This window comes from Cloeon dipterum, chromosome 1 (assembly GCF_949628265.1).
Source record: "Cloeon dipterum chromosome 1, ieCloDipt1.1, whole genome shotgun sequence".
In the NCBI taxonomy this organism is placed as follows: Eukaryota; Metazoa; Arthropoda; class Insecta; order Ephemeroptera; family Baetidae; genus Cloeon; species Cloeon dipterum.
Window position 1 is genome coordinate 21,294,610 of NC_088786.1, and position 13,970 is coordinate 21,308,579.

At 41.3% G+C, this 13,970-nt stretch overlaps 1 protein-coding gene across 2 annotated transcripts; it reads right to left on the reverse strand.

Moving 5' to 3' along the window:
- Positions 1-47: 47 nt before the first annotated feature.
- LOC135948406 (G protein-activated inward rectifier potassium channel 3-like) lies at positions 48-13,927 on the reverse strand. 2 transcript variants are annotated; one of them, XM_065497642.1, is made up of 5 exons: positions 3,576-3,677; positions 3,241-3,515; positions 2,744-3,112; positions 1,805-2,487; positions 48-643 (listed from the first exon to the last, which is right to left on the reverse strand). In XM_065497642.1, the coding sequence occupies exons 1-5, from the start codon at positions 3,576-3,578 to the stop codon at positions 474-476; spliced, it is 1,500 nt and encodes a 499-aa protein (XP_065353714.1). In that variant the 5' UTR covers positions 3,579-3,677; the 3' UTR covers positions 48-473. The 2 variants fall into 2 exon arrangements, with proteins under 2 accessions (XP_065353714.1, XP_065353715.1); XM_065497643.1 differs by lacking the exons at positions 3,241-3,515; positions 3,576-3,677 and adding an exon at positions 13,762-13,927.
- Positions 13,928-13,970: the final 43 nt, after the last annotated feature.

The following is a 13,970-nucleotide window of genomic DNA, read 5'->3' on the forward strand; positions in this document are numbered from 1 at the left end:
TTTTATCTAAGAAACCAGCAGGAAATGAAATGAAGACCAAGGGCACGTAACAAGTCAACTGGTGTTTTATTTAATCGCAAAAAAATAAGCATTGATATTTTGTTGAGCTTTCCGGATTCCCGAGTTTGCTTGTTTTATTTAAAACACTAATTCCAAATCCCCGTAAATAACATCACATTTATTTGCAATCCGAAATATGGAATCAGCCATGTGGAAAAGGCACTTTATTAAAGTCATTACTTGAATGTTCTATCATGTGCGCAATGCGATACACACTAAAATATATTATCACTTTCGAGATTATTCTCTCCTACTGAAATGGCACTTATATTGATACTGAGATGCTTCACACGTTGCACATTATTCATCGTTTCGCTACTAGTAAAATAATAATTAAGTTAATTACAAGTGGGTCCAGTGAGTGGCGCTCCCGCGGTAAAATCTTCTTTGACATTTTCCTGCGCGTGATACATTCAGTCGGGGGAGTCGGGAGTCTGGTCCAGGGCGAGCAGTGGCACTCCAGCGTGCTGCAAGGCGCCAGGCTGGCCCGCCTGCGCTCCCGGCTCGCTGGTCACCCTGCGCAGACCCCCACCGAAAGGCACCAAACTGTTGGCCATGGTCATGTTCTGCACGGAGATTTCGGCTGAAAAAACACAATCCAGGCGTGAAATGAGTGACGGCGCTCACAGAAACTCCTAATAATGTAAAAAAGGTTTCTGCATGTCATTTCCGTAGCTATTCTATGTTAGCCTCACAAGGAAACTCTTGATTTGACAATTTAATTTTTGACGATATATTATAAGAAAATAACCATTATGTTCAAATTTGTTTAAGTATGCCCAACTTATCTAGAGTCTGCGTTTAACGAGATGAATCAATTATTTGTGGATATTTCTTGACTCTCAGTAAAAAAAAGAAATTTCCCACGAGAGGTTTTGGGCTTTGCAAGTTTTCAATGCGGTTAACCGAAGAGCAAAGTACTATTCTGAAAGTTGATGAAATTTAAAAATTTGTCGTTTGGTCTAAAGTTTTCTTGCACCATTTTTATACTTCCGAAAAAATTATGTTAATTTTGGAAAAATGTAAAAGAATAAAAAGTAAATTAAAACAAAGCATTTTCCTTAGTGACAAAAATAAAGCTACATGGCCTGGTAATCAGCCTAGAAATTTTTATTTTATGCATTTTCTCAAACCGCAAATAAGCCATTAGCTAATTTCCCGGCAAAAGTCTAAAATCTAGGGAATTTTCCGGAAAATAAATTTTTTCCATCAATCAATTTTTCTTTTCAATTAAAGTGCATAAAATATCATCACGATTGAATTAAAACTGGCTTCCCGATGCGAGTTTGAAACATTTCTCAATGTTAAATCCTTTATTGAAGCTCCATAGCTCACAAGATTTGTTGAATCAAAATTTCCCTGGTGATATCTCATCTTAACTCATTGGATAAAACACGAATCCAATAATTTCAAAAAAATAAAACGTCTCATTCTACGAGTTTCCTAGACACTATAAAAAAAACTATGCGACACATTTGTTAAAATAAAAAATAAAAAAAATGGGAAAAATAAATTCCTTTATTCCAGTCAGTGGAAGTGATTATGAGTTAAGTATAATATTAACAGTTGTTTGCAAATATAAAAATGAATAAAAAGTCAATTTTATAACATCTTGTTAAATTTAAGACATTTCAGCGACAAGAATAAGCGCAGTTGTTGATAATTTCAAAAGAAATTCGGCAAAGCTGCGTAGAACTTAAATCCATGTTTTTTTTTCAATCTCAAAATAGCCAATCCATGGTACCTGAATGGCGGAGCTCGTCCTGGATTCGGTTGAAGTGCTCGAGGTCGCGGGCACTGCAAAGCGGCGTCTCGACCTCATAGGTGTTGTTGAAGAGACTGTAGTCGACCTCGTAGCCTCCCCTGTCCTTGCTGAAAGAAACCAGCGGCTGGAAGCGGTGCCCCCAAAGAATTTCGGACGGCAGGTACGACGACCTGGCCTGCGTGGTCTGTCCGGTGCTCTCGATGCAGCCCTCGAGGATGACGACGATCTCAAAGCGCTCGCGGATGATGTCGGCCGCGCTCATGTTGTACAGCGGACTGCTGGCGTCCACCTTGTGCACCACGGTCATCGGCCAGATGAAGAAGATGTCGTTCTGGTCGCTGTCGGCGCCGACCACCAGTTCGTGCTGGTACATGGCCAGCAACTCGCCCTCTTTGGTCTGCCGCGAGCGGATCAGCTGCGCCCTGATGCCGGCGCCGATGATGTGCGACTTTCGCATGTCGCCCACCCGGAACATGAGGCATAACTGGCCGTCCCGCTGACAGATGACCGCGTTGCGGCTGAATAGCAGCGTCTGCGTGCGCTTCTTCGGACGGGACATTTTAGCGAACACGATGCCAACCATGAAGGCCTGGATCATCACTCCCGTGATGCTCTGCAGGCACATGATGAAGATGGCCTCAGGGCACTCTTCGGTTGTAGACCTAAGGCGAAATTAAATTTATTTTAAATTAAAAATTGTTACAGCAGGAAACTCGCAGGCTTTGAGTTCGTAAATTCAAAATATTTAATATTAAATTTAAAAAAATATATTTTATTCTCATCCAATAAATTTTTAAATTTACTATTTCGCTTAAACGGCCGTTAAAATAGATTTTTTAATTCAAGAGAAATTGAAATTATTGTAAACTACATGTAAAATTTAAATCGCTTTCGATTTTTTGAAAAAAAAACAATTACCTTGAACCATAGCCAATGGTGTGTTGGGTCTCAACGCTGAACAAGAAGCAAGAGGCAAAGTTAAAGATGTTGACAACGCACGGCGTCCAGCCAGACTCCTCTTGGCTGTCAGGCAGGTGGTTGGGCTCGAGGTCGCCGTGGCTGAAGGCGATCAGCCACCAGATGACGGCGAAACCCAGCCACGAGAGGACGAAACTCAGGGCGAAGACGAGCAGCGTCCAACGCCATTGCACGTCCACCAGCGTCGTGAAGATGTCCTGCAGGTAGCGCAGCCGGCGCTTCGAGATGTTGGTCTGCAACACGTTGCACTCTCCGTTCTTGAACACGACTCGCTTCCTTGGTTTCCGGCTCCCACTTCGGTGGCGTACTCTGGAAAATGAAATATTTGGAAATTGTTAATATAGATTCTATTTATGAAATTCAAATCAAAATAATTTAAGAAACATGAAAAAGTGCCTGATTTATTTTCACTGCTAAAATCGACCATGTATTTTTACCGCAACTGAACCCTAGCAGACAACGCCCTTGACACAGAGTGCCTGGTCCCTGGAAGGTTTGGCGTGCTCCAGGGTCTAAGAATGGATGGTCGAGTCTTCAGATTATTTCCGCTAGGCCAAGTGTTTTCTTGGATGGGCTGACTGTCATTGTCACCGAGCTCGTCCTCGCTATTGCTAAGGATCAAGGAGACCGGCCTCGATTCCTCGTCCCCAGACAGGTCCTCGAGCACCAATCGGGGCAGTGGAGGACGCAAATTGGCCACCGTGGTTGCAACCTTATTGGGTTTGATATATCAAGTTTTCTGCCGAGGTACGTTCAAAATTCCCGTCCTTACCATACTTCGCTCGAGATTTAACTAGCGACGGAAGAAAGCTCTGGAGCACGCATGCTCGATACACTTAAAATGAAATATTTCTAAAGATCTAGTGCGTAGAAACAGTGGTAGAGGAAAGACAATAAATCTCGCGATAAGGTTGCCATGGATATTTTCCAAATTTAAACGCTGTCCACGTGCATGATTTATCAAAATGTTTATTTTTGAAGTGAGCGCGTTCCAATTGTACGCTAAAATGCACCGTTACTTGCAATTATTTAGTAAACACCTACTTTTGTTTCTTACTATTCCTCGAAAGATAACTTGGGATCACTATATATACATCTGCTACACAAATGACGAAATGTCACGGATTGGAGGACAAAATTAGCAAGAGGTCAAACAAACCATCGAATTTTACACAATAAATCCGTCTTTACCAGAGCTGGGTATCTCACGGGGAGTTTCCCAAACTTGCAGTGCAGTGGTTTTGTGCGGTTTTCATGATCACCAAAAATGCGGAAGAAACTAGCTGCAAAGAAACCTAAAAAACCCGCTTAATACGCATGCCCAGCCCTGGTCTTTACACTAGTAGATTACGTAATTAAACTTTTTTTACAATAAATGGGTTTTAAAGGAAAATTTTGAAGAGTTTGAGACCTTAGTAGCTTATCTTCCCGTGGTGCCATTTCTAAAATACGGTGTGCTTTGGATTTCTCTTTTCTCTCACCGAGCACGAGCGAACAGACTCCAAATTTTGTTGTCCTTGATCAAGATTAATTTTGGTTTTAATATATAAAGTATTTTAGAAATTTGAAAATGTACTTGTTCAGTGAGACATATGTGAAAATTCAGAGTGGTGTTATTTTTTGTTTTCGAGAAATTTCCCTTCAAAACTAAAAAACGTTTTTTCTGCACATTTTTTGTAATTATTGGAACTCCGAATTTTGGATTCTAACCATCATCATTGCATAAACTGCACACCGTTAAACTCTTCTCGACCTCCTCCTGACCAACTGAAGGATTTAAAGGGTGATATTACCTCCTTACTTCAAATTAATATGTATATTTCAATAACCCCTTGAAAAGAGTAAAGTTTTTATATGATTTTGTGTTAGATTTAAATAGCGGGGGTTAAAAGGGGGCGACATTACGTCAAATACAATGTTATTTTTTTAATCATTTGGCATTATCGCAGGATTCAGAGGAAAATATTTAGGTTTTGGAGAGATTTAATCTATGACGTCAGTGATATACGAATTAAACCGAGGATTAAACTCGTCATTCAGCTGATTTCTGATTAGACAGCTCTCACCGAGTGTGCCAAGAGCGTGATAAATGGAACGTCTGGCCACTGCTACTCTCGTTGGAAAGTTGCACTCCGGGAATAGGATGCACCACTTTTATTTCGAGTCAATAATCTATTTTTACGGATTTCGATTGTTGCACTCCAACGGAGCGCGAGTATCCAAACAAGCGCGCATGTTTGCGCTCGGGTCGGGGGGCGCACGGACGTCATCGCTCGGCACCTGTGAGTGTGCGTTGCTTCTGCATCTGCACTCAAAAGAAATAGCAGGTTCGACGCTCGCTATCTCTAATTCTGGCCGCAGCTCTCGCAGTCTCAGCACTGGGAAGTACACCCTTTTCAACAAACAGAAAAGAGATCGAGTGGCGGAACTCGCGAAAATAGTCTCTCGGCGCGGCGAAGAAAGAAAAATATCCAGCGCACTCATAGAGTTGCGACGGCGAACGCGTACGCACGGCCGTATTTTTTCAGTTGAGTCACGTGCTGGCGATCTTTGATTCGTATGAGCGTCGAGTATTTATTATAATGTGTCCAGAACGGATAATATCAATCGCAGACACAAAGCAAGCACCCTGCTGCATAAATAAACACACGTCATGCCCTGCGTCCGCGTTCAGAACCAGCATTATTATTTGTTCGGCTCTTTATTCTCACAATCAGATGCTTCCACGTCTATTTATGGCAATTATATGAATATATAATTCTTGTGTAAGAGGGTGTTATCGCGGCATTTATTTCTGGTACACATTCCCCCTTCATAACACTGGGAAATTATTAGTTTTGTAATTAAAACATATTAACTCTGCAAAAAGTGATAGGGTAAGGATTTAACCCAATCTGATTATAAATTTTAAAAATATGCCTATTCAAACGGAAAATTGTTGAAAAGCAATTATTTGCATACGAATTGCTCACGCGCACATTCCTGTCACTTATCGCGCTGAGAAAAACGTGCTATCGTGTGCTATTTTTACAAACAAGTCATTCATTTATCAACTCTGTTTGTGCTGGACTGCACTGAAAACAATGAAGACTGAACCGTGGCTGAATTTCTCACTCGGTATAGATTTGTCTAAAAACTCTCATGCTCTGCAAGGCAAAAATTTATTTATTTACTATTTATTTTTTAAAATGGAGGTAAAATTCCAATTAAAACTCAACTTTTTCATTTAATATTTAGATTACCAGGGAAATTTTCACGTAATGGTGTCCAATGCTACTATTATTGAGGAAAAACTCAATATAAACTAAATATATGACTCCTCATTCGATCTTCTGTCGAGGATTAATGGGAAACGACACTTAGAACGCTAATTTAGGTCAAAGTTAACAGTAGCCCAAAACTCCATCCCTAGAGACCCTCTGAGGGATTGGTGATTAATTATAACCCCTAATAAAGTCTTTAATAATTATTTACAATCAGTAGACGATCATATCTGCTCGAAATCAGGTTGGAAAGACAAAGTTTGTTTAATAAGTGCCTGAAAACCCCAAGTTTTTTAAACTTTTCACCGCAAAAAAATCTTTTGAGGCAAAATTTTTCTATCGATGGTAACATTGAATTTGGAGCATTTTTATCGGCATTGCATCGGTGATAATTTGATCCTTCGATATCTGGCTGCGATTTAAAGATTTCGAATACATTTTATTTACCCTTATTGCCCATCTAACTATTTTTTAAATAGCGTTGAGTTAACTTCTTTTTCAATTCTTAAAACCGAGATATTCTTATTATATAATAATACAGTGCTTTTCGTCCAATACTCGCAACTTGGCATCCTATAAAGTGGGCAAGTTTTGGAGTTTGAAAAAAAAATGAAATATTTTTGGCTGACGACCCTCTCTTCCTAGAGGCTATTGACCAGCCAAGTTTTATTCAAATCCGTCCGGTGATTTAGAAATAATGGATTGACCTACAATTACTCTGGCGGACAGAGATTTTAATACATATCTTATTCACCTTATTTACAATTTTAAAAATTATTTTATGAAGTCACACAAAAAATCAAACAATTTCCCTCAGGTATCAATAGAAGTTTAATATTTTTTTCACATTTTTTGCCAGTCATTAATACTGCCTTTTATAGTTGAAAGTTATTTTTTTAAATCTGATAAATGTGGCCAGAATAAACAAGTTATGCGAAATAATAGGCATCGGTTAGTATTGTGTTGGACGAGAGGAGCTTATAAAAGAATTAAAAAGGTTGCGTGACGCCCGGCAGACTCAAATTGCGAGAAATTTATAGCCCGCCAATGGGCCAAATTGGTGAAAAATGCAAATCAAACCGGGCTGCGGGGGCCGCTCTTTGATTTGCGAATAACAACAACAACAATGTTTATCTTCCTCGTTTATTTCTGCGCAGTATCATATTTTTCAGCGGAATCCGGGAAAATCGCGTATAAAAAAAGTTGTTCTCGACCTTTCGCGGCATCGTAAAAACGTCCTCGCAACAAGCACTGGAATATTTTATGCCAATTAAGCCCATTGGAGTGGCAATTGTGAAACTAGTTTTATTAATGACTGCTCGACGGAAAGCAGTTTTCTGCAAAACCCGACCGCCCATAGTTAAATTGACCAACAAGAGCTGGATAATAATTGGTCTCTCGATTTATTTCCCGCGCAGCAACTGGGGCGAGAAAATTGTTGCCGTGCGCCACCCGAAATTCGCGCGACTTTTTTCAGGTCACCCCGCTCGATTAGACGCGCGCGCGCGCGCGGTGACTCATTAATGCATCAAAGTCGCGTCCTAGAGATTTATGTATCCTCTAGGGCGTGTTCATGACAGCGATTTTTATTGAAGGCCCTCCGCTCCCCATCAGAAAATATTTGCAACAAAATTGACACTGGTAGGGCGGTCGGCAAACACGGCAATTTTATTGACACTCGCGCATTATCTCTTTATTTACAGCTGGCCGCTCGCGATGAGCAAAGAACAGCCAGAGGAGCGAGGCGTGTGTTCCTTGTCAATATACGGCCAGTTAAAATATTTAGATTCGGCTTTTTGAACGAGAGCCTTTAATTTATCTCTGCTTGCCGCGGCATTAAAGGAATTCCCCTGCGACAACAGCGGCAGAGAAATTTGCAGCTACGCCTTGGAGGAATACTCTCGAACGCCGCGCTGTCGGAATACCGGTAGCATTCTTGCGCATTCAGTCTCGTCGGCACATAAAATTATCATCGTCTTCCGTTTCGCAACTATTATTTTACTCATATCAACAAGCTGATCGCAATCAAATTCCACGGCAACGTCCAATAAAAGCGCGATTAGTTTGAATCAAATTGACGTATGCCGATTAAATGAAATTAATCCATTTTCTCCTCGCCACCAGAGACCTTGCGATCGAGACGCTGACACGACGGCGCTGACAGGCAAAAAGTGATTGGAAAATTGCTGCTGCTCAATTTAGCGACAAAAAGAGCTGCGAGCCATAATTCCAGCCTCTAATGTGACAGCCTAAATATCGAATTACAACGCGCCGCTTGCAACACACTCCCGCCTCGTTATAAAATTATTCCAGCGACCACGACGATTTGAACTCTTGACATTCTCTCTCAAAGATCATGCACGAAAACAATATTGTTTTTTTTTTGTTGAGTTAAAATTCAACATTGGAATAAAAAGGCTGAATATGATTTTCTAACGGTGGTGCTCCGGGTGTCAACTTGGAAAAACTCATGCTTTGTCCATTTCAATGGCGTGCAAGAAGCATTTTAAAAATGCCGAATGAAGCTATGAAATTATGCGGTACATATTGTTACGATTGAAAATGTGTTCATTTCAAATAAAAAGAGAAGAAAACCACATTAAATGTTTTGTTATTAATTTTGAAGTTTGGTAGATATTTTAAAATGACGTCCCTACTTTAAAAAAACTATTTTTGATCGTGTATTCGGTACTGTTCTTCCAAAGAACACTACATTTCAATCAAAATTTTGACAAAATCGGATGATTTTTCGTGAACGTGCCATTTCTGTAGATTTGGATAACATGATGTGTCAAAAATCGGTCTGAAACTATAATCGGCTCTGAAAACATTTATTTTGCACCAAAAATATATACAAAATTTATTTCACAAAAAAACGTACAAAATTCACAGCCCTGAACTTTCGCGGGTGGACCGCTAACTCCATTTTAAACACCATATTGTATATAATTCACGGATGCGACAGATGAACACTATTTATGTAACGTTTTTATTTTCAACTTTGAGTTTGTGACTTACAAAAGTTGTATGATTTGTTGTTGGGCCTCTGGATGTATTTTTAATTATTTCGATGAGAGGTATAAAAAATAATAATTTTCAAACATTTATTTTGAAAGTTTTTTGTTTTTAGTCTTGGTTGCCTCGTCCACGAGCCAGTCTAACGCCTCGATTATGCCCTGGCCGGTGAGGCCGCAGGTCGGCTGGATGAGCCAGGGCCGGTCGTCGAGCAGCGCGTCTAAACTGAGCAACTGGACCAGTTCGACTGGTGATGTGGCGCCGGGTTTGTCCTGTTTGTTGGCCAGAATTAAAAACGGCACTGCCGAAAGCTGCTCCTCAGCCACTAGAAGCTCCAGCTCACTCTGCACCACTTCCCTGTTGCGTTCGTGGTCGGTTGAGTCGATCACGAAAATGAGTCCGCGCAAATTATCATAGTGGTGCCTCCAAAACACTTTGGTCTTGTCAATACCGCGAAAGTCCACAATGTTCAGCATCACACTTTTGTGCTTGAACGTCTCCTCGTTGAACCCGATGGTCGGGACCATGTCGACCTTGATGCCTTCCTTCATTTGGTACAAAATCGTGGTTTTCCCGCAACCGTCGAAACCCACGATCAGAATTTTCGCCTCTTTCCTGCGAAAAAGCTTTGAAAACAGGCTAGCGACCAGACCCATGGCGATCGAGATAAGATAAACTCCGCTTATTCACGAGATCTGCACCGGTGATTCCCACTTTTTTTCCATCTCGTTGACGAGCCACGCGAGTCCCTGACGTAGACCCTGGCCCTGCGCACCGCAGGTGGCCTGAATGTGCCACGGACGGCCGGCCAGCGCCTGCCGCATTTGCAAATCCTGCACCAGCTGAGCGGGCGACCTTGCTCCAGTCGCGTCCTGCTTGTTGGCCAGCACGAGAAAGGGCAGCCCCGCCAGGTACTCGTCCTCGGCCACCAACCTGAGCTGCTGTTTCTCCTCCTCCGCCTGCTCGGCTTCACTGGCGCTGTCCACGACGAAGATGACGCCGTGCTTCTCCTTGTAGAAAATCCTCCACCAGTTTCGCCAAGTCGTCTCCAGGCTTTTCATGTCCCATATCGCCAGCACGACATCTCTGAAAGGGATTTCCTCAAGGTTGCACCCGACTGTGCTGATTGTGATTACCTCGCGGCCCTCTTTCAGCTGGTACAGGATCGTCGTCTTTCCCGTCGAGAAGCAGCCGACCATGACCACGTCGAATTTCCGCGGTGAAAACGGATTGAGTGCCACGCTGGACACGGGCCCCATCGCCGCGTCATCCGGCGACTGCGGTGCGCATCGCGGCTGCGGCGCAGAGGTGGCCTCCTCTTTATCAGCGAGATCAGCTTCGTCAATGTAATGATTATACGATCGTTTTATATCCACTTGAAAAGCAGCAAGTTTGGAAGACGTAGATGAGCAGACGGGCCCGCCGGTCTAGCTCCGAGCGCGGCTTGCTTCGCACTGGCAGAGAAAATCGATGCTATTATTAAAATCCACCGCTAAATTGCGTGACTTGCGTAGCATTGTTTCGTTTAGTCAGGCGGATGATTCAAATGCTCGGTTTGCATTGAATATACCATAAAATTTCCATTTTGCTGTGGTTTTCTTATCAACAGGGGAAGTTTGCTCGGATAATGAGGTCACTTTTATCTTAATTTCTGTGTTTAAAATAACAATAACGTCAACTTTTCAAAGAAAAATATAGACCGAAAGGTCAGGAGTTGTATCTTTTTCTTGTTAGCTTAGGAAATAATTGGTTTAACATCCAGAGACTGATATTTATGAAAAATGTATTTAACTTGTTGATCGCCAAATCAGTCAAATTGAATGCTATCTCTACATAAATAAGCCAGTATGTATAACTAATAAAAAATGACGAAATAACAATTTTATATACTTACTAGGAGATTCCGAAAAGCTTAAGAAATTTTTTAACATCTTCATAAAAAACAGTCCCCCAATTTCTCAGAAAGGTCTCTTTTAAAAATTGTTATGTAAGCAAAAAAACTGAAATATGAAAATTGTCATAGAAGAAATTAAAACTCTGCTACGAAATTCTCCGAGCGTATTAAATGACACATCGTTCCATTCATCTCGCTGAAAAGAAAAAGTGGCAGTTTGAAACTTGTAAAAATTTTGAATTTTATATTACGCAGGCGTGGATGTAGCGAAACATAAAAAACGGAAACTTTTACTTTGATTAATTGTCATTTTTTATCAACCATGATGGAATGGTAGGGAAAAATCCCATGATTTTCGGACTAAAAGGTCTAATACTCCCTTTGTATGCTTAATTATGTATTCTAAAATTGCCACCAATTTCAAAATTAATTCTATGAATCAAACAAAAGAGATCCACGGATAAAAGTGATTGTTTAAAAACTTTTCAGATCGCAAAATTTGCTGTGCACTGGTGATGGCGATGCTGTTTTACTGCATCAGCTCACTCGCGCACTGACAGTGTATTAATAGAGTGCAGCGGGCGGGCTGCGAGACTCGATCGTTTATTTGGGAGAACATCCTGTGGTCGCGGCGGTGCAAAAACAATCGCGCGCGCAGCACGCGGCCTTACGCCGTAGCAACTTGTTGCGCTGGCTGCCGCGGCCGAGGTTGCTTTCGATTTGCGTACGCGCCGCAATTAAAACCTTTCTTATACATGCATTATGTGTAATTGCCATAATTAGAATACACACAATCTTACAAAACAAGACGCGGCCGTAATATATATTGGAGCAGGCGCGGCCCGTCGCCCAATAAGTCAGTCAGGGTTAGTCGCGTCGCCACCGCAGTTACGCACGTGCAAATAATAAAAATGCACCGTTCGTCCGGCGAGAGCAGAGGCTGGCGCCAGAAAAAGGATCCGCCGCCGCCGCCGCCGAGAGACAGGTTTCGAAAAATTATCCGAGCGACAAACAGGCACGAAAAAATCGGTAATGACAAACTTTACGAGAGCCTTGATTGCTTCAATTCGTTCCGATCGTGTTTTAGACACGAAGCAATGTCTGCAAGGATGAAAGTTCGCGTTTTTCAAACGAATACATACACGTAATCGCCTTCCTTTCACGGACTTTTGCTGCCAGCGAGAACGGCGCTGTTTACAAATTAGCAGTCTTGTGAGCTTGTTCACGAGATGGAGATTTTATGCGTAATTAACTGTATAACGCTGTTTACAAACATAGAATTCGTTTCAGCAAGCAGTGGAGTGGATGAGAAATTGTTTTGACTGATTTTGGTTTGTGGGGCTGCAATTTTGCAATGCTATTTCTTGTTTATGGACAGTTCCAGAAGAAATCTTCAACGACAAATTTAGGTTGCTTGAGAGAAACTAACGCTACTTCTGCCATTTCTAATTTGCGTTCATTTAATTTAAATTAAATCCTAAACAAAAAGTCATAAAAAATAACAAGTTATGCAAATATCCACGTCAGTGAAACGAGGACCTGAATTAGTAAAATTAGTCAAAATCTGTATTCTAAATTTGGCATGTATTGTGATGTGTTGGAGAAATTTCAAAACACATCAGACACACATACTATAGCTGTTGTAGAGTGACAGTCATTTGAGCAAAACAAGGAAAACTGACTTTACTGCAGACGATTTATGCAAATCACTCGACAACTACTACAACATGCTGCCAAGAAAGATCAGGCGGATTAAATGATTAAGTTGCGGCACGGCTCTATGGAATAGTTCCTTGTGGAAAAGAAAAAAATATCATGATTTGTAATGCATGCGGTGATTGTGCTATTAATTTAGAACCGCAAAAAATTATTAAGCGAAACAATTTTGAACAAATAAAACTTAGAAAATAATTTAAATGATGCAGGATATATTAGGGTAATACATCCTTGTTTATTTTTTAACTTCCCCATAAAAAATACATGATATATTAGCATTAAAATCATAATTTTATTATTGAATTCAATGTTCGTTTTGACATTACTTTTTCTGGTTGTGCCTTCTCGTTCCCACCGTACTAGTATTTTTTTACAATATTGAAATCGTTATTTTGTTATTGATGATAAATAAATAATTTTCGGAATGTTTCGAACTTTGTTTGGTTCAGAATTTTTTATGATACTGCTGTTACTGCTATTTTTTCTAAGTTGCTATTTTTGTTTGCTTCCAATTGACGAATACAAAGTCTACGATTTTAGAGGTTACGTGTTCATTCGAAATTTCTATCTTAAAATGCCTTGTTCTTATTCGGTCTAACGTTTTGAAAGGATCTGATTATGACAAGGGACACCCAAAAATTTTCCCACATTTGTCGGTGGATTGCAACGGGCCGCCCCACTCGATATTCTAACAGGCGACGTACTACAAATTGAGTTTACGCTCGCAATTAGACACTTTTGCTGGGCTGGTGACACGGTCTTTGAAATTGACTCCGGCCATTAGCAAAGTTTTCTTGTTTAACAAAGCGGAGAGTGGCGATCGAGCTTGTGTATGGTCTGTGTATTATCAGTTTGTCAGCTTCCTCGACACGGCTTTTATCTCTCCGTCAGCCAGCAGCAGCTGAATCGACTGATTTGCGACGACTTTTGAACAAACAAAAATTGAAACTATCCCTATCATAAAAGACTCTTATCGCTTTTACCCGCATAAAATAATGTTTTTTTTATGATTCTACCTGTTGTTATCAGAAAGGAGACCTTTTTACGCAACTGAAAGGGAAATTCTTTACCTGAGGGCCTGCATGGAGGAGGCATTGCTGGTGAAGGTGTTGTGTCTGGGCAGTGCGGTGGCCGGCGAGCCGAGGAAGCTGTTGGCCGCGGCCGGCTTGATTTTGGCCGCTCCGAGCAGCGAATTGAGCAGGGGGCCGCCGGCCTCTTCGTCCTGGGGCTTCATCGGTGCATTCCGCTCGCAGCCGCACTGATGGATGAAGTCACCAGC